The sequence below is a fragment of the Lepisosteus platostomus genome, chromosome 5 (genome assembly GCF_059453375.1).
Source record: "Lepisosteus platostomus isolate fLepPlt1 chromosome 5, fLepPlt1.hap1, whole genome shotgun sequence".
Classification (NCBI taxonomy): domain Eukaryota; kingdom Metazoa; phylum Chordata; class Actinopteri; order Semionotiformes; family Lepisosteidae; genus Lepisosteus; species Lepisosteus platostomus.
The window spans coordinates 54,074,742-54,098,795 of NC_142615.1; the positions used below are offsets into that span (position 1 = coordinate 54,074,742).

General features: G+C 42.5%; 1 protein-coding gene across 1 annotated transcript; it reads right to left on the reverse strand.

Moving 5' to 3' along the window:
- Positions 1 to 6,098: 6,098 nt before the first annotated feature.
- On the reverse strand, positions 6,099 to 16,412 carry LOC148669368 (antigen WC1.1-like). Its single transcript, XM_088631004.1, has 12 exons — positions 15,999 to 16,412; positions 14,740 to 15,042; positions 14,025 to 14,336; positions 13,246 to 13,374; positions 12,748 to 12,846; positions 12,211 to 12,282; positions 11,574 to 11,660; positions 11,039 to 11,125; positions 10,624 to 10,710; positions 8,788 to 8,874; positions 8,528 to 8,599; positions 6,099 to 6,664 (listed from the first exon to the last, which is right to left on the reverse strand). Exons 1-12 carry the CDS (start codon positions 16,165 to 16,167, stop codon positions 6,489 to 6,491), a joined length of 1,680 nt encoding a protein of 559 aa, XP_088487130.1. The 5' UTR covers positions 16,168 to 16,412; the 3' UTR covers positions 6,099 to 6,488.
- Positions 16,413 to 24,054: the final 7,642 nt, after the last annotated feature.

The window sequence follows — 24,054 nt, forward strand, 5'->3', positions numbered from 1 at the left end:
TTTCAAAACAAAAGGGTGGCGTAGCGGCGTAGCGGCGTAGCTGTCGGCTCTCGCTTTCCCATCTATACCGATGCACTGCAAGTACAACCCCCCCCCCCCCTCCTTCTCTTGGCTGATGGGCAACAGTGAATTCCGCTGTGTAAACAGTGCTTCCTGTGGGGAGATAGACAGTGCTCTCCTGAGGGGAGATAGACAGTGGGGACAGCATCAGCCAAGTCCTGGGTGGTGGTGAGAATAGAGGCCAGGATGGAGTGTCCTGAGGTGGTGTGTGCTCTGGGGGGGGCAGAGAGCTGTGTTGAGATACGCCTTCCGCCATGCACTGCAACCTGCATGGTGGGGAGAGGCACTTATCAGGAGATGAGGGTCAGTTTGGAGACCTGCCCTAACATTTTAACATACTGTCTCTGGCTTCTGCATCTTCAGGAGTGTCTCTAACCTCCCAATCCTCCCCAGTAATGTCGTACTGCTGCTGAAAGTCTCCATACAGGTGCTGCTTCTACAGGTTGGCACCCTGGCCAGTAGCCAAGAGCAGAGACCCACAGCCTGTGGCAAAATAACAGAATCCATGTAAGAAATAAAGTCACACAGTAGTATTCAGCAGTTGTGGAACAGCTATCAAAATAAACTTTTCTTTTCATCCGTCTTACCGCTTTCTTTTTAACTGTCCTGGTAGTCTTCGAAGATCGTTTCGCGTGTGTGGTGTTTTCCTGAAGAACAGGCTGCGAAGAAATATTTATAATAGAATGTATAATTCAATACAGCAATAATACCTTGTAATATGCGCTGTAATTCCGTATTTCAGATGAAGTCTGCTGTATTTGCTTACCCTTCGCTCTTTGGAAGCTGGGGCGGCGGAAGCACCCCGTCTCTTCCCGTAAAAGGTCTTGGTCTCCATACTGTACTGTGGTCGCTGTAGTGCAGGTTCGCAGTTTTTTTTGTGATGGGAACTCAACCCAATCCCTTGGTGTATTTATATTATATTCTTATGTACAATGGCCCTAATGAGCCCAATGCTATGGATCAGATTGTAAAGGCGGTAGTATGTTGCATCTTCCACCACTGTTTAAAGGGGGTTCTGGTTGATGAAAGTGCGGCCTGTTTGATTAATCATCCAGGTCAGTGGGGTCACACATACCTTGCTATCGGGTACGCCGATGCGTACGATGATGTGTCGATTGCTGCGTTGGAAATTTATATGTCTCTCAGTTTAGTCCGAATTTTATCAGCTGTTCTGTACATTGCCAGGGGCCTGGGTACATATATTATTACACAGGATACTGAGCAGGGTATAAAGCACTTGCTAAGAAATATAATTGACAACCGATCACCATACAACTATGCACACTCCTTACTTGAAAATGTAGATGGAAAAATACTAGACATGACTTTTGATGCGTTGCAAAAGAAACATTATACTTATTTTAACAGAAGAGAAAAATATCGACAGTATGTAAAACCAGGGCTGTGAAGTATTCGCAATGTGAATAGACCTTTCACTCTGTTTTACAGACACGGGTGAGCCATCGTCCGAAGAATGAAGAATTTTGAATGTATACATCTGCATTCTTACAAAGAGTGATTTACACTCTTCTTTCTGCAAAGCTTGAAATGAAAATCAATGAACCGATTGCTAATGCCCATAAATTTGTTAAAGACATAGATGCGTTTGTAAAGAACATGAGTGAAATGACTGCGATTCTGCTGTTTTCAGATCAGAAACTGAAGCCTGGCGGTTTCAGCAGTGTGTATTCCAAAATACAACATATTTTACATAGAACCTGTGGTAACACCGTCCCTCTGATCACGAAGGCAAATTTATTTGCGACAGAGTCGCCCAGTTCGGTGTTCAGAGCTATATAAATGGCGAGAGAAAGGGCGTTATGAACGCTTTTTCAGATGCTGCTGAGTTTCTGAGCAATGTTGGGGTAATAGCTACATGTACCGAACTAATTTGCCACACCAACATTTAATTGGCAATTGCAACCAGAAGTCTATAACGTGTGTGAAATGTTCAAAAGTGTATACTGGGATGTTTCTGTATTTGAAAAACTGCGAATGAAATAAAGTGGTTCACATGCTATTTGTCCTGAGAGTTCTTTCCGTGACTTTACTCGGTCAATGTTTGTGTGTGCTTGCGTGCTTAATGTTTTTTTTTTTTAGACATGCTATCACAGACAGCCAGTCTGACACCCAGCCACGGCTGGCACTCACACCCCGGGAACTCGCGGCCCTCACCAGACTCCCCACGCCGCCATAACTCCCGATTCCCTAGGGTTATAATACAGCTCGCTCAAAGCCGCGGCAGTCATGATCACCTTCCAACCCTCGTCGCTAATACGCATTTTCATACACTTATTTATAAATCCAGGGGACAGTGGTGGTGGTCATTTGGACCCTGAGGCTCAGGACCGCTCGGGGGAAAGGCAGGACAACAACACTCATAACGATGAACCATTGGATTGGGGGCGGGACATCCACCTATAACAACGCACCATTGTCTGAAAAGGGGGTGGGACATCTGCTCATAGCGGCCTCCTGTTGGCTGAAAAGGGGGCTTGGTACCTGTCAAAACGTTTGATGAAAGGTGTTGCTTTATACCACTCTAGTATTCTTGTTAGTATTAATGAAACTGTAACAGTTTTAGTATCAATGCTAATTTTCAAGTGATGATTGAGCTACTGTTAGTTTTAGTATTAATGTAGTATTCATGTTAATATTAGTGATAATTATAGTGCTACTGCTACTGTACCAGTGAGTGTTTGAGGTGTGTTAGTGTGTGTGTGTGTTTGTGGTGTCTGTGAGTGGGTGTGAGGGTGTGTACCTGTGAGTGTCCATGTGTGTGTTGTGTCTGTGAGTGTGTGTATGTGAGTGGTGTGTCTGGCAGAACTGACCCATCAGCAAAAGTGGACAGAGATGACTGAGGTCCAGAGCCACTTGCGAGTGGCACCAGTTTCTAGAGTCCGGGCCAGTGTCCGGAGAGCTGTGAGTCCACTGCTTTCATCATGATTAGTAGTAATGTTAGCAGTAGTAGTAGAACTAATAGTATTAATAGTAAAAGCAGCAGCAGTTGACACCACAAGTTCTATCTGGAATGATGTCCCCTCAAACATTGTAATATCTCCAGACTGTTATATAGTATCGCCTTAGATAGAGTCTTCATGAAGGTATGCATCGGCTAGCTCTGCACTGTCAATTTACTGGTCTTTTAAAGAAACCAATCTCATACAATGATCACACAAATTGTGTAATTTAAGGCACATGAAGAGACCTCTGTGTGCTAATTGAGACAACAAATGTTGCTACAAATTAGCCACACAAGTTGTTCTACCTGTCCGATCGCCTCTTTCCCTCCAAATTGTGCAGTGAGCACAATTCTTTTCGTTTTTTCTCTTGTATTTTCCTTGCTATTTTACTATCCATTACCCCATGTGGAGATGAATCCACAGCCGAAACCTCTTTTTCACCCTGTGTTTGTGTGGCGTCAGTCTGTATGAGGAGAGCAACTTGTGCAGCTCCAGTGGTGCTTATACAGCAGTGCACAGCAGTGCATAGTAGAGTCATCCTGAAGTTGAGAGTTCAAATTTTACCTGGAGCAGCATTGTCTATATCTTTATCAACTGAGAGTAACTGTGGACTTTGTCTGTTCTTTCCACTTGAAAGAGCTGTATTAATGCAGGCGCACCTGTCTCCAGAGGAAGGTTATTGCAGCTCCCAACACAATATACTGCAGCCTTGTCTGATACTGATACTGGCACTGCTTGTGGGCCACGTGTCCCTGCTGTCAGCCTACATGTTCATACCAGCCTCATACCTTGTTCAGCCACTGATAGAAATATTACTGCTCTAATACAGGAGCAAAAGAGAAAAGAAAGCATACCAAGACTGAAAAGAGCAATCTTCTCAGCACAAAAGAGCTCAGCACACAAAGAACGCAGATCTCTTAGAGCGGTGTGTCCAAGTGTCTGTAAAAGGGCAGTAATCTGCTGGTGCTGTGGCTTAGTTGGTTAAAGTTCCTACCTGCTAAACAGGAGTTCCTGCCTTGTCAAACAGAATTGATCATCACGGACAATCACATACCACTTAATTTAGTTTAATGCAAATATTCATTTCCTTTGTTGAACAGCTTGTTTTTCAAGAAATTCATACAGCTTGTGAAAAATGAAATACAAATCTTGCTTATGATGTTGGAAAAAATGGCAGTGAGTTTTTTTCTTTAATCAAAAACCTGCAAATGGAGATAATTAAAATGTCAGAGTCACATTGGTGCAATTGGTTAGCATGTTTGGCTGTTATCTGACAGGTTGGTGGTTTGAGTCTGCCCAGAGAAACTCATCTCTTTATAGTAAACATCTCTGCAAAAGAAATGATTGAATTTCTCTACAGAACCTTGACTCTTTTCATACCTGCTGTTTGCAACGAGGCTGAAGTTGGCTTCTTATTCACTAGCATCTTTATGTTTTTCGTTCCACCTTAAATGCTGCTGCAGTGACGTTATATCGCCTTTCGCCTGTAGATTGCTCTCTTTGGTCAGTACTAATCCGGATGGAATACTGTAGATAGATAGATAATACTTTATTAATCCCGTAGGGAAATTGATGAAGACATCCTCAGTGACATCCTGTAGACATCCTCAGTGAAAGGGAATATCAAAATAAATAGCGATTGTCTGAATTACACTTTTCTATGGAATATATTTCAGAAAACCAGAAAATAATTTTAAAAACTCACAATAACATGAACTTACACTGGAAAAAGGTGATTGTACTTTCTGCTTATTACTATGGCCCTCCCTCCTGATTATAAAATTATCTTACACACCGAGGTGTGAGAGACAATGTAGCAGACTATCAAAATCCTGACCTTCAGGAAATTTTACTGTACAATTTATTAAAATATTACCCTCTGAACATTGCATGAGAGAATACATTGGCAAATGATGAGTTTTATTCCATTTTGAAAAGAGAAGAAAGAAAACACAATTTTGTGGAGCCTGCTTCAGGTGCAGTCAGCAAAAATAATCTTTCGGTAAGAGAGGTTGAGGTCGACTTGGGTTTATGGGATGTCCAGCTTCTTGGGGACTGAGGCCTTTGCTGGGAAGAGATTGCTCATCCTGTGAAAGGGAAAGGTCAGGAGGTATAGCAACAACAAGGTTAGGATTGGTGGAGGTGGTAGGGGTGTTGATGTTTTTTCTCTGTAGAGGATGATTGAGTTTCTTATCCTTCTCTGAAATGAGAAACTGGAAAGATTTGGAGTTGAGGGATCTTATGAGGTTAGTTATAAAAGGAAGATGATATGAAACGTCGTGTTTCCTTTCTTCTCTTTTCAGCATGGAATAACTTTACTTTTTCCAAATCGATACATTGTTCTTTGGTGATTCTTCAGACTATAACATTCAGTACAATACTGTAACAGTATTGTAGAACTCACATCTTTAAGAAATATATATGTATATTTTATTATCATTGTGTTTATATTTGGAAATGTTAATAATTACTTGTTAATTTGGAAAATTCCCCCCCCCCCCCCCAAAAAGCAGGCATCCTAACATTTACAGCAGACAAAAGGTTAAATGAGTTCTTAAGGGTTCATAGTGAAAATATATGAAACATTGTTTTACACAATATCTTCCCGTTATGCAAGTATACTTATTTTACAGGTGACAATGTGGTTAAGTTTGCTACCATGCAGTGCTGGAGCTCTGTGTTTCATTCCTGACCTGTTGTTCTATCTGTGTGGAGTTTGTATGTTGTCTCCATGTTTGCATGAGTTTCCTCCAGGTGCATCAGTTTCCTCCCACAGTCCAAAAACATTCTAATATTATTTTAGGAAGTGAGCTCAGACGCCTATTCTTTCATGATGATTTTTTTTAATGTCAGTTTGTCACACCTGTCAAAGTGTTTATTGTTTGAGTAAACATTTATCTTTCCTGTGTTCCTTTCATTTGAATCCAGATGCTTTTGTGGCTGTAGTTATCTGTAAGAAACAAACATTGAAGTTTCCTCTTCTTCTGGGTTCGATTTTATCATTGAGAGTGGCCAAGGGCTCCTTAATTTTTTAACTGATACTTTTAATTCCATACTTTAAAAATTACAAGCAAATAAAATTTCTAAAAAGTTTATTGTAAAACAAAACTTTAATATAATTTATTTAAAAAAAATTCCCATCAAAAAAGTGGTACATTCAGAATTGTACATCAATGAATGTTTTTTTTTCTTCTAATTTCTGAAACATGAAATTATAAAAAAGAAAGACTGAGCAGAAATGGGATGTTAAAGCCTCCCTTTTCTAAAACACAAGCTGCAGGTACTGTAGACACAGACACTGAGGACAGTACGGAAACAGTGGAGTAAAGTGGACTCAGGTCACAGACCGTGTCAACGTGTAAATAGTGGAGAGACGTGGACTCAGGCCACAGACAGTCTCAGACAGTCTCAGTGCTCAGAGCTGCTGTAAGACTGTGTGACTCTGTTGATGAAGCTCATCTGTGTCTAGACCTGCAGGAGGAGCTTCTCCCAGACAGCCCCATCAGTCTCACAGCACCCATCCTCTCCCTGAGACTCATCCCCAACATCATCATAGTCAGTCCTGTCAGGGGCAGGGGCTCCTTCTTCAGAGGGCAGTGTGGGCAGGACCCTGTCCACTCTAGGGCCAGTGTGGGGGACACCTGACACAGAGACACAGAGTCAGGGACAGGCAGTGGACAGGCTGATGGATAGGGAAGACTTTTAGCTGATATTTGTGGTTTAGGAGGTCATTAGAATTGAATTCATGACTTTTTAGTCATGGGTACAGTTTGTATTGCAAAATTGTAAATGTGTGATTTCTCTATAAGAAGTAATTGTTTATTAACAATGCTGAAAATAGATAGTGTCACAAAATTAATGTTTTAATTAAATCAGCCCTTGACAAATATGGTTTGTCAAATGATTCAGTTACTAAAATAATAGTGCTACAAATAGGGATTATAAAAAGGTGAACATCAGAAATGACTCAGTAGATAAATTTATAATTGAAAGAATCAGTATTACTACAATAATCATGATCCCCAACTTGTAAGGATTTTGCCAATAATATACCCAGGCTTATGGGGCACATGGATTCTTTGTTCTTTGGGAGAAAAAAATAAGTATTTCAGGCACAATTAGTTAAACAAATATTTGCTAGCAATGACAATACATGGCATAAATATACAGCACACATGTACAAATGTATTTACAAATTTACTAAGGCGTTTTAGAGACCTACATCCTAACCATCCAGAAAAACTCCAAACTGCTACCAAGTACTCAACTTTTACAGAACACCTACACAGGCCAAAAGAAGAGATATCGCTGATTTTTTTAAATCAAACAGAACAAAATCTACAGTTAAATTTTTTCTTGTGAATCTGTATGCTACAAATTGAATGGTAACCTATCTCCCTGTTCTAAATATGCTCCAACTCACCAGTAGATGCTGTTTTTAGCCAAGGGAATCTCTAAATAATAATTTAAAGTTTCTAAAAACAACAGAATGGCAATCTCTCTTAATGAGGTTCAAATACTAATCTCCAATCTGGTCTTTCTGGTTGATCTGGAAAAGTACCTCTCCCCTTCTGTCTTTACAGGACTGTTGATTACTTCACTTACCCAAATCTTAACATAACTAAACAAAAGTAAACTTTATAGTTGATTTGATCACTGAATCTCACATGCCTACATCTCAGCAAACAAGCCCCTGAGAACAAAACATGTACAGTAGATACACCTGGCTTGAGGCAACATTTAAAAAGAACACTTCCATAGTCACAATAGTACAGTGGATGTTTAAAACTTGCTGTAACAATAGGAAACTGTAACAGTAAATTGAAAGAGTACTTGGTGACTTTTATGAACCAATCTAAATAAACAATATGCAATTTTATGATATAACAATAACATGCAGAACAAACAACAACCATAATAGAACATATCTGAGGAGTGATCTGGTGTGATATCAATGGCTTTTAGCGGACTAACAGTTATAGTATACAGAATAGTTTTTTCAATAGTTTTTCAAATAAAATGTTATCTTTTTGAAAAGAATTGATGATTCAGTGCAGATTTCACTTATGCTTATGAAGTACTAAGTCTCTAAAATCACAGTAATGAAGACCTAATAATTTCTGAACCTAGTAATTCTCTCTGCAGTCAGAGAACAGAATTCCTGGTCTTTGGGAATCTAAAGCTTTGTTCTGCCAAGATCTCACTCCCTCTTCATTGATCAACAGCTGATTATTTTAAATAATCAGACTTGCTGGGTGTGACAGTAGGTGTGTTTTCTTGAGACTCTGATCTTTGAAATCTAACCTTGTACCATTCATGTCTCTCCACCTTTATTGGCTGTTATTGATCCTTGTAGGACAAGAGTGAAGCCACTGCTACTGCAAAATGCCTGATTCCCCCCTGTCTTGGATGAGAGTGCAACAGAGATGGATTACGGGGGGTCATCTTCCCCATCCCTGAACTACCTAACCCACACTGAGCCCCCTGGGTGTAGCCCCTTTTACCTGAAGTGGGGTCTTCCTCACTGCTAAACACATCACTGTACCCAGAGGGTGTCTCATCAGAGAGGAGTCTCCCTGTGAACAGAAGAGCAGGTCAGTAATGGCTCTGTCATTCTGACACAGACTGGCCTGTCAGAGACCTTTTCTCTTCTAGGTAGTGTTTATTTGCAGATATGACATTAAGCCGAGAATAATTTCTAATGACAAAGGTTAGTGCAGGCTGGTACAGGGTGTACTACTGAATCTTATTTATAATAACTCACCTGACACAGTGTCTGGACTCTGGGGCACAGTGATGGCATCATCATAGTACTCTATAGCCTCTTCCTTGACAGAGGACATCAGCTCTCCTGAAGCACACAGAGCTCAGCTTTACTGTCACTCATCAGAGCATTGACTCATCTAAAGCGCAGGACTGCTGAAGCTCATCAGAACACACTGATTAACTAAACATCACATTGCGACTAAAACACCAGACTCTTAAGTACAGGAGATCGGGGAACCTGATTTCCTCTCCTATTCATTTCTTTCATAAATTTAAAATTAATCCTAGATTCTAAATTAAGATGTTGAGGGACAACAGGGCAGTAAAGTACGGATGTACAGTATTTGAACAGAGATGTCACAAAGCACACAGAGGCATGCAGACACCATTGCATTCCCATGAACACCTGATCACTCACTAATTAACTTCATAAAGAAACTAAAGCTTTTTTCTGCCAAGATCTCACTCGCTCATTATTGATCAGCAGCTGATTAATTTAAATCATCTGACTGGCTGGGTGTGTCAGTAGGTGGGCTTCAATGAGACTCTGATCTATGGGATCTAACAGCTTTTGTCAGGAACAGTTCTTTCCAGGCCCTATGTGGTTGATCCGGAAGGTGAAGAAACAATAGGGAAAAATATCATGCAGGAGTTGGTCAGGAGACAGGGGGGCGTGTCCAAGGTGAGCAGGTGTCCAGGGGAAGTGAGTCTGGGGAGAACAATCCAAGCATAAATCCAAAAGGGAAATCCAATACGGGAGGCAGAGTCCAAGACCAGGTGATCCATCCAAAGTAATTAAAAACCAGAACCGGGTCGGGACTGGCGGGGCAGGGAATCAGGAACAGGAAACTTAAAGCATAAAGGAGCCAGATGCAGCAGGACCCCAGGCTCTCACGAAACGGGATTCAATGAGAAGCCTCTTGTAGTATTCTCCAGTGCGCGTTTCCAAGCCTTTTGACTGATCTCCTGTTACGGATCTTCTGCTTACGCCTCTTGACCTCGCCTTCTGGATTTTGACTTTTGGATTGTTTTGGATATCTCTCATTACTGGACCCTTTGCCTCCCTTATCGACCCAGCCTTTGGATTTCGTCTTTCGGATCATCTCTTTGCTACTCTGCGTTCTGTGGGATTCCGGTCACGCATGAGGATCCTCCAATTCTACCTGTAGGTTCCCTGATGTCACGCCCTCTGCAGCCAGGGGGCGCTCCTTCTCTGTCCTGTCCCTAGTTTCCGGTCTGCTGTCCTTCCTGTCCCTCTCTTTCCCTTGGGTTATATATTTCCGGGTCTTGCACTCTGTCCTCGCTCAGCATTGAGGTTCGGATGTCCTGATACCCGCCTAGCACCAGGGCGCCCCACGTCCGCTCCCTGAGGGCATAGGTTTCTATACGGCATTCCTGAACTCTTTGCACTAATGAGCCCGGGCCTTTTTCCCGTCTCGCCGCCACGCATATGGGTCTTTTTCCGCTCTCCTGCTCCCCACGGTTAGTCCCTTTGGACGTCCGTGACACCTGACAGCTTTATTGGCTAATATTGATCTCTGCAGATGGATTACTCGGGATAATCCCCATCCCTGAACTACCTCACCCACACTGAGCCCCCTGTCTGTAGCCCCCTTTCCCTGAAGTGGGGTCTCCCTCACTGTCCCCCACATCACTGTATCCAGAGGGTGTCTCATCAGAAAGGAGTCTCCCTGTAAACAGAAGAGCAGGTCCAATAAGAGACCTCTCTTCCAGTTAGTGTTTATTTTCTGGTGTGAAATTAGTCCGAGACTCATTTCTAATGACAAAGGCTTATGCAGGCTGATACTACTGAGTCTTATTTGTAATAACCCACCTGACACAGTGTCTGGACTCTGGGGCACAGTGATGGCATCATCATAGCAATCTGGGGCCTCTTCTTCCATAGAGGACATCAGGTCTCCTGAAACACAGAGACAGTTTTACTGTCTCACATCAGATTTTAAATACAGACAATTAGGGAACTTCAGTATATATTACATTTCAAACTAATTCTAGTTTTTTATTATTTATTGAGATGGAAACAGTGCAGCCTGTATCAGGACAGAGAGCACAATGCTGTGAACCCTTGTGAAATATATGAAGGGGAGCTGGACACCAGCAGCAGAATAACCCAGAGAATACTTCAGACTCAGTGTGATGTGCTGTGCAGTGCACAGAGGGAGAAAAAAAGTCAGACTCACTGGGTTTGGTGCAAGGTTTCCCCATGTGATTGGACTGAAATAACCCACCTGACAAGGTATCTAGGCTCAAGGGCACAGTTACAGCATCATCATAGTACTCTGGGATCTCTTTTGTCACAGGGTACATCAGCTCATCTGAAGAACACAGAGCACAGATTCACTGTCACACATCAGAACATGCTGGAGTTCCTCAGAACCCACTGATTAACTGAACATCTTGCTAGAACTAAAACACCAGACTTTAAATACAGGAGATCAAGGAACATGATTTCCACTATTATTCACTTCTGTAGTTAATTTAAAACTATGCCTAGATTTTGAACAGTGAATGATAGCTGTATTTGGACAGAGAGTGGTGTTGTGCGCATTGTGAGATATCAGAAAGGGAGCCGGACAGCACAATAACACAGACTGAGTATGCAGGGCTGAGATCACACAGAGAGAGTCAGATTCATATAACGGGTGCAGAATAACACACAGACTTAGTAATCAGAGGCTGTGCTCAAACTAAGAGAGTAGAGAGAGTCAGACTCACTGGGATGGGTGCAGAGTTTCCCCATTGCACTGGACTAAAATAACCCACCTGACAAAGCATCTGGACTCTGAAGTATAGTTATAGCATCATCATAGTACTGTGGGGCCTCTTCTTTCACAGAGGACATCAACTCTCCTGCATCACACAGATAGACAAAGAATTTACACTTTAGGACTCTGACTTACTTGACCACAGTGCTGCAATAACTTTAGTCTTTCATAACACTTTGATGTTTATGTGAACTAAAAAGTACTGTAACTAAAACTTGTTTTTTATTTGGTTATTGTAAAGTGCAATTTTAAATTATTTGTTGTGTATAATTTAATTTGAAAGACAATTTCTACTGCATAGCATACTACTCCCCAGTCATCATACTGGGACACTTCTACTGAACTTTGGACTCGAGGCTCCATCTCCTGCTCAATCAACACTATTAGAGAAGCATCTTGACTTTCCCTTAAATGTCTCCATCCCAGTATTGACCAGGTCTAGTTTTGCTCAGCCTCTGTGATCTGCTGAGGCAACACCAAAGAGCAGAAGTTATAAGCTATCAAACGCATGTGGTTATATTTGAAAGATTCAGGATTTTCTACAGGAGTTCTCTAAATGGTTTGAGATGAGAGTGAGTACTGGACTGAAGATCCCCCATTCCCATACTGACACCTGTGACTCCACCCCCTCTTACCTGGTACTGGGTCTCCCTCACTGTCCTCCATGTCATTGTATCCAGAGGGCAACTTGGCAGAGAGGAATGTCTCTGTGAACAGGAGGACAGATCAATATTACCTGCAGTCAGACAGCAGCCGCACTGTCTTCTGTTTACTTTACCCACTGGGAGTTTGGGACTGATAATGCAGGTCAGGAGCTATTTTTGCTCACTGTAAGCAAACTAAAACCTCATATCAGCATGACATGAGGTCATGGCTGTACTTTACATGCTGTACTGGGTTTGTCCTGACTCTTTCCTCTGCTCGTTTCGAGAGCGTGGCTATGGAATTACTAGTGTGAGAGATGTGTGACTGAAAGGAAGGAGCAGCAAGAGACTTAGCACTTCAAAACTGAATTGTTTAATTAATTTACATCTAGAATTGAGTAGTTTGTGATATTGAGGTGATTGCCCTCTGCATATGCAGTATGTGTCTGTATTTGACAGTCTTTGCTATGAAGGGCTATACAGACCCTCTGCTGGGACCAATCATGTCTGAAGACTCTGTCCACTCACCTATCCTGGGAGCGCTGTAGGTTCCCTCTCTGGCCAGTTTGTACTCTATTTCCTCATAAAGAGCTTCATGCCCCCTGAAAAACTGTGTCTTTGCTGAGGCTTTGGGGAAAGAAAACAGAAAATTGCAGCTGTATTTGTGTTCAACAACAGATATTTACCTTCCTCCTTTTAATTTTATCTTCTGTAATGTGGCTGATTAAGTGGAAAGACACTGAACCACCATCTAAGAGCTGTGCTTAGAACTCTAAGTAAAATTTTATTTATGTTTCTTTTTTACGATTTTGTCAATATAAATATTTTTTTCTTCTGTGGTGATTTTAGGTTTAACGAGTTTTTCTAGTGCAGGAATTGCTTCTAACTGTTCTAGAGTGTTCAGTACCTAATTTATCCATTTAATCTCAAAATTTGCTTTAATAATACAGTGCTGTATTTTCTATCCACAGTTTTGATTAGTTCTATTTCCAGGATAAACATGGTTCAGGTTTGTTATTTCTCTACCTTTCCTCAGCTTCCTGTTCTGGATCAGCTGCCCCACTAACAGTAACAGCAGCACGAAGAACAGAGGCCCCAACAGCAGGAGGACCACTGCACTGATAGACAGGCCTGCTGGGAGCTGTGTCTGTACACCTGCCAAAGAAAGTGATGATCCAGGATGAGCATGGTAGGTTCAGAGCCAGGTTCTCAGCGTGGATGAAATAACCTTGGCCTGGCACTGTCTCACAGGTGGTAGTTTGTGCCTCAAAAGAAACAATGAGGTGGTGACATCCTCTGCCAGTGACACACTGAGCTTCACACAGCAGGAAGGAGAAACAAGCCCAGCATCTACAGTGAGAACCTGAAGCAGCACAATAATTTAACAATGAGGATAAATCAATTACGAAATAAGGAAAAATAAAATTAACTATTTTATGTACTTGATCTCACTCCTGGATTGACTGTTGCCTTTGGCAAATGCGAAGAAGAAAAAATTGAGGATTAATTTATTTCCTTTGTTAAGGCTTTCAGATACATTTTAAAGGCAAATAAACCTGACAGGGTCTGACAGGGTAAGCCTCTCAAGAGCATTGATGGATTCTGGCCGGTGTCATTCAGCTAAAGTATAATAAAGAGGGCAGCGTATTTTAGGTCAAATTAGCGTTCACTTTCATTAACCTGCTCAGTCAGATTAAATATAGAGGTAATACTGATAAAATGAAAACAAAAGCAAAGATGAACTATCATTTAGATAATGCTATTACCCAGAGATGTCAAGCCCTTTGAAACCAAGACTCCCTCACCTACACAGACAACCCCAGCATTTTCCTTGTGTCCACAGTTGGCCTCATTCAGAGGAAAGTGCCAGCAGTCACATAGGTGGTGCTCACTGCCCCTGCAGTTCACCTTATATGGCCAGATGGTGCCACTGCCTTTTCCGAATTCAGCATTTCCAACTGCTCTCACTGCATCTCCACAGCCCAGTTGTCTGCAGACCACCTGGGCATCCTGCAGGTCCCAGGAGTCGTCACAGACTGTCCCCCAGGAGCCCTCGTACAGCAGCTCCACCCGGCCAGAGCAGTTAGTGTCTCCTGCCAGGCGCAGAGCCAATGGGACTGAAAGACAACAGTGAGGTTACTGAGTGTCATTAGATCTGTGACTGCAGATGAGAGCAGAGAGGTTACTGAGTGTCTTCAGCTCAGTGACTGTAGTAGAGGTTAGCGAGGTATTGAGTGGCTCTAGAAGAGAGCTGTATGGTTACTGTTCCTCAGCTCAGGGCTGCAGTGTCTCTGACTGTTTTACACACTGAACTCACCTGGGCAGTGCTGCTGAGGCTGCTCTTCCTGAGGGGCTGGAGTGCTTCTGTCAGCTTCTTTTCTAGGACCTTCAAAGATTAATAATAATTATTTAATTTTATACATGTTTGGATATAAATTACTAAGAATTCAGTTTAAAGCTTTTGTCTGTTCTAAATATGGCAAAACACTAATTTACAGAGCATTACTCTTCCCTCTGTACCTGAGCAGGTGATGTTAGCCACTTCTCGGTCTGTGCAGTCATTCTGACCCCAGGGGGAGGAGGGACACTGCCACAGGGTGGAGTCGTGTTTGCGGCAGGAGACAAAGTCCAGCCATTTGGGATCAGGGCTCAGCCTGGAGTTTGTCTCTCTGACAGTGCCCTTGTCTCCACAGCCAAGCTGTTTACAGATCACTGCAACTGTGATGTCTGTCATGCTGTTGGCACAGATGCTGCCCCAGGTGCCATTGTAGTAAACCTCTGCCTGTCCTGAACAGCCTGCAGACAGTCTCAGGAGAGTGTGATCTGTCAAGACAGCAGGGAAAGTCAAAGGCAACAAACCCTGACAAGACAGCCCAACGTTTCAATCTGAACTGGTAAGAAACAACCAGCAAACAATGTGAACAGCAACCAGTCTCATTTCCTGTACTAATCCAGTTATAACTGACTCACGTAATGAAACAAGGACAGCTGTACAATAACACAGCTGACATGAAGGTGACAGGAGTGTGTGGTTCTGTTCATTCAGAACCTGGACAGTTCATCACACAGAGCTTTAAAATCCCATTACATGATCAGGTTCTGACCCAAAATGTAATTCTGATCAGCTTGGCTATTCAGCAGCAGCACAACTAAGAGACTGAGGCATGAAAGTAGAATGCGTGGCTCAGGGTGAGCAGTGCAGCGCTGTGAGTGGAGAAAACGAGGCTCAGGGTGACATTTAACACCAAGTGGTTCATCAGGATCCGACCAGAAGCCATTCTTGGAACAAATCAAAATGAAACATTTGAAGCAGAAAATCATGAAAGATCATGGCCAAGACAAATACACCCAAACAGACAACAGGTCTTATTGATGTGAGAAGTTTAAAGTTTGGACCCTAGATTTTACTGGAGGACTGAGATTAATATATACCCATTAAAATGGAGGTGAATTTATCTTCTTTCTCTCTTTATTTATTTTTGCTGGGATGTGAATATGTGCATTCACAACTGTATCATAAATATAAATATTTATTTTAAAATTAATTCTGCATCCAGCTCAGTCTTTTCCTCAACAAGATGTATTTAAGCACTCCAGATGCAAACCATATCCACAACGTGGAATTTAAGAATATGGATTATTTTACTTAACTAACTTACTGAACACAAGATTCTCACATCCTCACAAGTCAAACATATCTAGGCACTCTAGATGCAAGCCATATCCACAATGTGGGATTAAATTATCTGAATCATTGTAATTTTAATTATCTCCCCTACCTGAACACAGGATTCTCACATCCTCCTTGTGTCCACAGTCGTGCTGTCCCCACCCTGCTGAGGGACACTCCCACAGAGACGACTCGTTCCCCAGACAGCCCACCTCGTCCAGCCAGATGGGTCCAGTTCCCTGGCTGAAGGAGGCCGGCACTGGGGCACTGAGGGCCATCCCACACTGGAGCTGTCTGCATACCACCTGAGAGTCTGCCAGGTCCCAGGAGTCATCGCAGACTGTCCCCCAGGAACCATTGTGATATACCTCCAGCCTCCCAGCACAATCATCTCCTCTCCCAACCAGCCTAAGGGATAGCTGATCTAGGACCAGAAAATTAGAGGTCAGGGGTCAGAGATCAGGAGTTCTAAGAGATCACCATGACCTCCTGTTACAAGTTGGCCCACTAGGCACAGCAGATACAGTTCAAGTACAGTGTTTCTTGACTTTTGATTAATTTAATATATACACTTACTGTAACAAATTGTTCATAAGCAGTATATATATATAATATTATATATATATATTTAATATATACAGTAAGTTTAACATATTCCACATTGTTCATAAACAATATACCAGATTAGTTATTTTTTCTGACCCACTGTTGGGCATAGAGACAATAGCTCCACCAGTGTCAAATTGCATTATTCAGATAGATGTGTTTCCTGTAGATCCCAAAGACCCGAGTGTGTTTGTGACACACAGAAAAAACTGCACACACACAGCTGTTGCCTCACTGACTGATCTGGGATTCCACTGAGCAACAGAGACATCAGCACACACTGAGAGCCCTGGAGATACAGAACAGGGGCTTATTCATACCTGGTGTTTTGGAAGAGGGAAGAGCTGAAGAAAGGAAGTCTGTGAAACAAACAGAGAGAGAGAAATCAGACTGTTAACCTTGTGTGAGAGGAGCAATTTAACACCAGAAATGAAACTACAAATAAAACAGCACTGATGTGATTAAGACAGTCCTCATTCTCTCTTTACCTGCTCCAGGTGAATCTCTGGTCATATTTGAGTCTGTAAAAGAGAAGAAAGGAGCTCATTTCTGTCCACAGGTGTGATGTTTCACCAGTGGAATGTCAGCTGTGTGTGGGGCTCAACTGCACATAACATCTGTAAACTTTGACTTTCTGAGACTCACTTTCTTTTCAGGCTCCTGTTTAATTGGGCTCTATTAATTAAACTAATTAAGCAGGTCAGATGTTAATTACAGGATACTGAGGTACAGAACTTTCTTTAATCTTTTAGAGCATTGATATCAACATAAATATAAAACTGAGCTTTAGTCCTCAGTGTATTTGTGCATCTATCCATCAGAAAGAAAATAACAACCTAATAACACCTTGAGGGAATATTTGAGATAGATATGACATGTTTAAAACACCCTCACGTTTTAAGGAATATGTGTTTTCATCTTTGCATCTCTTACATAACTGGGAGTGTGTAACAGAGCAGATATTCAATCATGAAAACAGTGTGCTTCTGTGTGCAAGCAGAGGGAGTGTCACTGTGTTTTAAATACACGATTCTCACCGGAGCAGATGACTCCTGCGTCCTGTCCATGAGAGCACACTGCTCTCCCCCATGAAGAGACAGCGCAGTGTGAGAGACGGCTCTCATTGCCCTTGCACTCAAACACATCAGCCCTTACTGGTCCACTGCCCTGTCCAAACCAGGCCTGTCCTGGTGCTGCTACAGCCTCTCCACAGCCCAGCTGCTGGCAGAGAGCCCTGGCATCTCTCAGGTCCCAGTACAGGTCACACACTGTCCCCCAGTCCTTGAAGAGCCACTGTAACTCCACTCGGCCAGAGCAGGAGTCAGAGCCGTTCGCCAGCCTGAACCCTGTGTATCCTGCAGATAGGAGAGAACTTCACCAGCATGACACCACAGCAGGCCACAAGAAATACAACAAATTAAAGTACCAATACAGTGAAAAAAACTATAAGATCCAGCACATAGTGAGTGAGAAACCAATAGCAGGCATAGAATAAGGACAGATATTGTGATGCCATAAGGGATTGTTTCCTCAAAGGGTGCTACTTTCCCTGGGGACTCATTTTTCCAAGTTTTCCCCATACGTAAGATAACGATGTGCAGCTCATAGGAGAAAATTAGCACCCTGCTCTAGGCCACATAAAACCAGGATGGACTTGGAGAAGACAGAAAAATTCCCCAATAATTGCCTCAGCCTGGCACATATTGAAATAAAGTATTAATAAACCGTCCCCAAGATGAAGGTTTTTACTTATATTTTTATCTCTACAATTCCAGTCTTAGGCCTGAAGAATAGCGTTGATATTTCTGTAACAGTCCTTGCCATCACACTGGCTGTTTATCTTACTTTTCCTAGCTTCATTGGTGAGGAGCTTTGTTACAATTGAAAAATCTACCTACTACCTGCTAACTGTACTTTTTTCCCACACAGTCTGAGTGGGCTGAAGGGTAGGCTGCTGCTATTAAAACAGGCTTTGGCACAGCCTAGGCTGATTCGTTTTCCCAGCCTCAAGGCTGAAGGGCAGTTTTCGCCATTGCACAGGCTGTAGATACACGTTTCACAAGACAGCCCAGGCAGAAAGCACCATCCCCTCAGTTCTTACGCTGAACCACCTGTGTTATTTTCTTCCCCTAGCAGTTCCACACCGGGTGCCAATCGGAACACCAACACAGCCAACCGACATCCTCAAAAACAACAAGCTCCTATGTCTACTGTGCCAGGTCCAGGTCATATACTGTAAGTTCCAGCTAACAAATCATGTTTTAAATTAAGTCTGGTGTGTGGGGTGTGTGCTTGGGACCCTGCCTAGAACATGCCGATTGCGTGCTGCCCCACTCGACACTCCTCAGGAGATCACCCACTCTCCCCTGGAGATCACTCAGTCTACTTCAGAGATCACCCAATCAAAATACGTATCATTTACGACTCTATAACAATTGTTTCCATGAAGGACAGTGATGTGACTCTTTTACCTGTACAAGTCAGACTCACAGCTCTACTCTGGGAGCAGCTCTGCTCTGGCCTGGCTGCAGTGGGGCAGTGCTGTAGCTTGGACTCTTGTCCTCTACACTGGAACTGCTTTGACTTGACTGCACCCTGGCCCTGTCGGAAATGAGCGCCTCTGTGTATCACTGCAGGAGCCCCACAGTCCAGCTCCCGACAGACAACCTCTGCATCCTGCCAGTCAAAGTCAGAGTCGCACACTGAGGTCCAGGTGTTCTTGAGATTCACCTCCACTCTCCCAGAGCAGAGACTGTGTCCATTCACCAGCCTCACAAAACCTGCAATAGAGAACTACAGGCTGTCAGTCTGAGCAGGTAATCTCTCACAGTGCAGCTCATTGCTCACTGTCACTGAACCTGGTGCCTGTGAGAATTAAACTTACTACCCTATGAAAATAAACCAACTTCATGTGAAAAAATAAATATAATAGATTCTCAATTTAAATCTTGACTTCTTATTGTTCCATTCATAAACAGATTTACACCTACAATTTGGCGTAGAAAATTACATTTTATAAATGCATATACTATAACAATCAATTGTACAATAATGCAAAGTGCTTTCAATAAGAATATAGATAATAGGATATAAAAATTAAATGAAAGAGAGGAGTGTTGGAAGAAAATCTGAAAGGTCAACGTCAAATAGTTAAACCAAAAAATATTTTGTGGCTGAATGTTTTAACTGAATGTAAAATTGATTAATTTCTTCCAGAAATAATGTAGATATATGTTAATCAAATAATTTTAGATGTATATTAAGATCAAAGAGGCTAAATCACCAATCTCCACCTCCACCTCCACCTGTTCTCTAAAATGTGTCTCTGAAGAAACTCAGTGCATTATTAGCTGTACACTGGGGCAAATAAAACTCACAGACACCAAATTGATCAGTCTGTGGAACATTACAAAGTACCCAAATTATCACTATCATTCCAGCTGCTCAACATGCCCATAACTATTACTACAGCGCTGACAGTAGTGCTACATGTTGCACACAGACTGCTGTGAAATCAATCAAAACAGAAACTGATAACAAATCCATCCATGAATTCTGCTTCTTCCAATTCAGTGGAGCCAGAGGTATGAAATTAATAACTACAGAAGAAATGGCTGATCATTATCATCTAATTCACAAAAGAAGAGCAGCGTTACTCCAGACGTTATAAACCCAAGGAACAGAGATCTCACATCCTGGCACTGCTGGAGCAGGACAGTCTGACCTGGGCACTGACAGATACTCTGGAGATGACCAGGACTGTCACAGCCTGGCACTGCTGGAGCAGGACTGTCTGACCTGGGCACTGACAGACACTCAGGACAAGACTAGGACTTTCACAGCCTGGCATTACTGGAGCAGGACTGTCTGACCTGGGCACTGACAGATACTCTGGACAAGACCAGTACTGTCATAGCCTGGCACTGCTAGAGCAGGACTGTCTGACTTGGGCACTGACAGACACTCTGGACAAGACCAGGACTGTCACAGCCTGGCACTGCTGGAGCAGGACTGTCTGACCTGGGCACTGACAGACACTCAGGACAAGACCAGGACTGTCACAGCCTGGCACTGCAGGAACAGGACAGTCAGACCTGGGCACTGACACACACTCTGGGCAAGACCAGGACTGTCACAGTCTGGCACTGCTGGAGCAGGACTGTCTGACCTGGGCACTGACAGACACTCTGGACAAGACCAGGACAGTCACAGCCTGGCACTGCTGGAGCAGGACTGTCTGACCTGGGCACTGACACACACTCTGGACAAGACCAGGACTGTCACAGCCTAGCACTGCTGGAGCAGGACTGTCTGACCTGGGCACTGACACACACTCTGGACAAGACCAGGACTGTCACAGTCTGGCACTGCTGGAGCAGGACTGTCTGACCTGGGCACTGACACACACTCTGGGCAAGACCAGGACTGTCACAGCCTGGCACTGCAGGAGCAGGACTGTCTGACCTGGGCACTGACAGACACTCTGGACAAGACCAGGACTGTCACAGCCTGACACTGCTGGAGCAGGACTGTCTGACCTGGGCACTGACACACACTCTGGACAAGACCAGGACTGTCACAGCCTGGCATTGGTGGAGCAGGACTGTCTGACCTGGGCACTGACAGATACTCTGGACAAGACCAGGACTGTCATAGCCTGGCACTGCTGGAGCAGGACTGTCTGACCTGGGCACTGACACACACACTGGGCAAGACCAGGACTGTCACAGCCTGGCATTACTAGAGCAGGACTGTCTGACCTGGGCACTGACAGACACTTAGGACAAGACCAGGACTGTCACAGCCTGGCACTGCTGGAGCAGGACTGTCTGACCTGGGCACTGACAGACACTCTGGACAAGACCAGGACTGTCACAGCCTGGCACTGCTGGAGCAGGACTGTCTGACCTGGGCACTGACATTTTTTATTATTCTAGTTAAATTATTCTGTATAAAAGATATTCAGCAACCAAACCGTTGAGAGTTATATATCACATTCTTCCTCTTTTTAGTGTACTGAACACAATCTATCAGTAAAAATGACATTAAAAGTTTAAGAACCCAGCAAACGTAAAGTCTCAGTTATATTGCATGTAAACACAATTGTGATCTATTGATAATTATGATACTAATTAAAGGAAATTGTAAAATTCTTAATCATATCTGTTATCATATTTATTTACGCATTTTGGGTAAACATGAAATGGCTCATCCTACCTGAGCAAATACCCACTGAATCTTCAGAATGATAGCACCCTCTATTTACTGATCTTATTATATTTGAGAAAATACATATTTTAAACAGTTTAAGTCAAGTTAAATTAGCTTGCCATACCTGAACAAATGATGCCCGAATCTTCATTATGACCACAGGCTGAATTTGCTGATGTTGGAGAGCCACAGAACTTCACTGCAGCCTCTGAGCCTCTACAGCTCAAATGCCAGATGTTTCCAGACCCTGCTCCAAAGTGAGCTTTTCCTGGTGCTGAAACAGCTGATCCACAGCCCAGCTGTCTGCACACCACTGCAGCATCATCAAGATCCCATTCATCATCACACACTGTCCCCCACTGTCCCTCGTGATACACCTCCACTCTCCCCTCACAGGCACTGGCACCATTCACCAGCCTCACATCAGCACTGCCTGCAGAGAGAGGGGAGGGGTTTAACTCTAGTCTCCATGTTTGTTTAACAATTCACAATAATACATTCAGTAAAACATTAGTTCCTCAGTCAACAAACATACTCAACCAAAATAAGAGGAAAATAATTTTCTATGCTTTTCTTTATATATTCAATACTATAACACAATCAGATACATTACCAAAACATAAATTACAGATTAATTCTCAAATTCCCATCTCATCTCACAAAAAAAAATACCCACCTTTTGAAAAATGTTCGACTAATGAATCAATCAATAAAAACTAAATAACACCGGGTCTTGAAGAAATCAGTACCTAGAATATTGCTACAATGTGACTAGAAAGAGCTTGTTTTCTCTATTTTTACAGCTCTTCAAGGTGTCCAAAAGGAAATTTGCAATTTTCACTCTTTCTTTTTTTGCACTTTACAACAAACATGCACACAATATCATTAAACAAAGTGTCCAACTCAGAGAAAAGGTCATTTAGAACAGAGAAGAGAAGCTGCAGTCTTGAATTGTGAATCAGTGCAATACAGTCTCTCTACTCTGACACAATAGACATGAGTCTGTCAAACCAGACTGAAAGAGCCATAGGAAAGATTCATTCACTTTCCACTGGAATAGATCACTCACTTTTCACTGGAGATCAACCACTGTCCACTGGAGATCACTCAGTCTCCACTAGAGATAACCCACTCTATTTCACAAAGCGGTCACACAAACATCGACACCCTGATGTTCACACCTGTATGTGTCAGGCCTATCCTGGATACTACCTTGAGAACTGCAGTCACTTAAGTGATCTGTGACTTAAATGACTTTATGACTTCAATAGACTGGTACTTGTGTTTCTGTATTTTTCTGGGATATGTGGTCATGACAGTGGACAGTGGCTGTAAAGACTGCATGACTTCAGAGGGCTTGGACTTGTATGCACACAGTGAATATCAAAAGTCTATACACCCTTATTGAAATTTCAGCTTTTGTTAATGTAAAGGCTGAAATCAAGACAAATCATGTCAGACCTTTTATCACCTTTAATAAGATCTTGTAATAAAAATATTTAAGTGCAAGGCAAATGGATTCTTTTTAGGAAAAATAATTAAAATTAAACTATTCAGTATAGTGATCAAGACAGTGGTCAGTGTCTGCATTGACTTTGTCCCTGGGATTCTGGGACATATGGTCACTGCAGTGGAGGGTGTATGACTTCAGATAAGCAATTTGTGTCTGTGTGTTTCCGAAAGCTGTGGTCACTACAGTGGACAGTGTTTTTAATGACTGGGACTCTGTGAGCTGCTTTCACTGTAGAGGAAAGTAACTGCAATGACTGCATGACTTCAGAGGGTTCGAACATGTGTTTCTGGGAGCTGTGGCCACTATAGTGCATCGTGCCTGGAATGACTGACACGTCTGGGATCACTACAGTGGTCAGTGGTTTACAGGTGCTTCACATGTTGTTCTAAAATGTACAGTATGTTAAGGGTATATTCTCATTGTCTCTTTCTAGCCTTTACCTGTCAATATATATATTTAACACATGCTTGACTAATTAAATTATATTGAAGCACATTATTTTTCACAAATACAGGATAGGTTTAACACAGACACAGATACTGACACTTATTGTATTATTGTGGTTTCCTGAGAAACTGCTCAAAACTCAACTGCTGGGTTATGAATCTCTAAGTGCTTGCCTATTTAATATTTCAAGGCTTAGTTTATGTGTTATTGTGTGATAAAGTAATGATTAATTTAATTTGTATTATCCATACTTAAATATGTGTATTTGATTATATACCTCCAATAAACAAATAAACATCTTATTAAACCTTCACAATATACAAACAAATATTCCATCATTTTGTAACTAAGACAACAACTAAGAACATAAAACAAATAATTTAGTTGT

Bases quoted from the DNA above. Each gene is read 5' to 3' on its own strand.
- LOC148669368 (XM_088631004.1), bottom strand. From the start codon at position 16,167: ATGGCCCTCAGTGCCCCAGTGCCGGCCTCCTTCAGCCAGGGAACTGGA. The intron at 12,283-12,747 runs GTGAGTGGACAG...TCCTGTTCACAG, and splicing joins CTACAGCGCTCCCAGGATAG to AGACATTCCTCTCTGCCAAG. The intron at 6,665-8,527 runs GTAAAAGGGGCT...TCTCTGTGTCAG, and splicing joins TGAGGAAGACCCCACTTCAG to GTGTCCCCCACACTGGCCCT.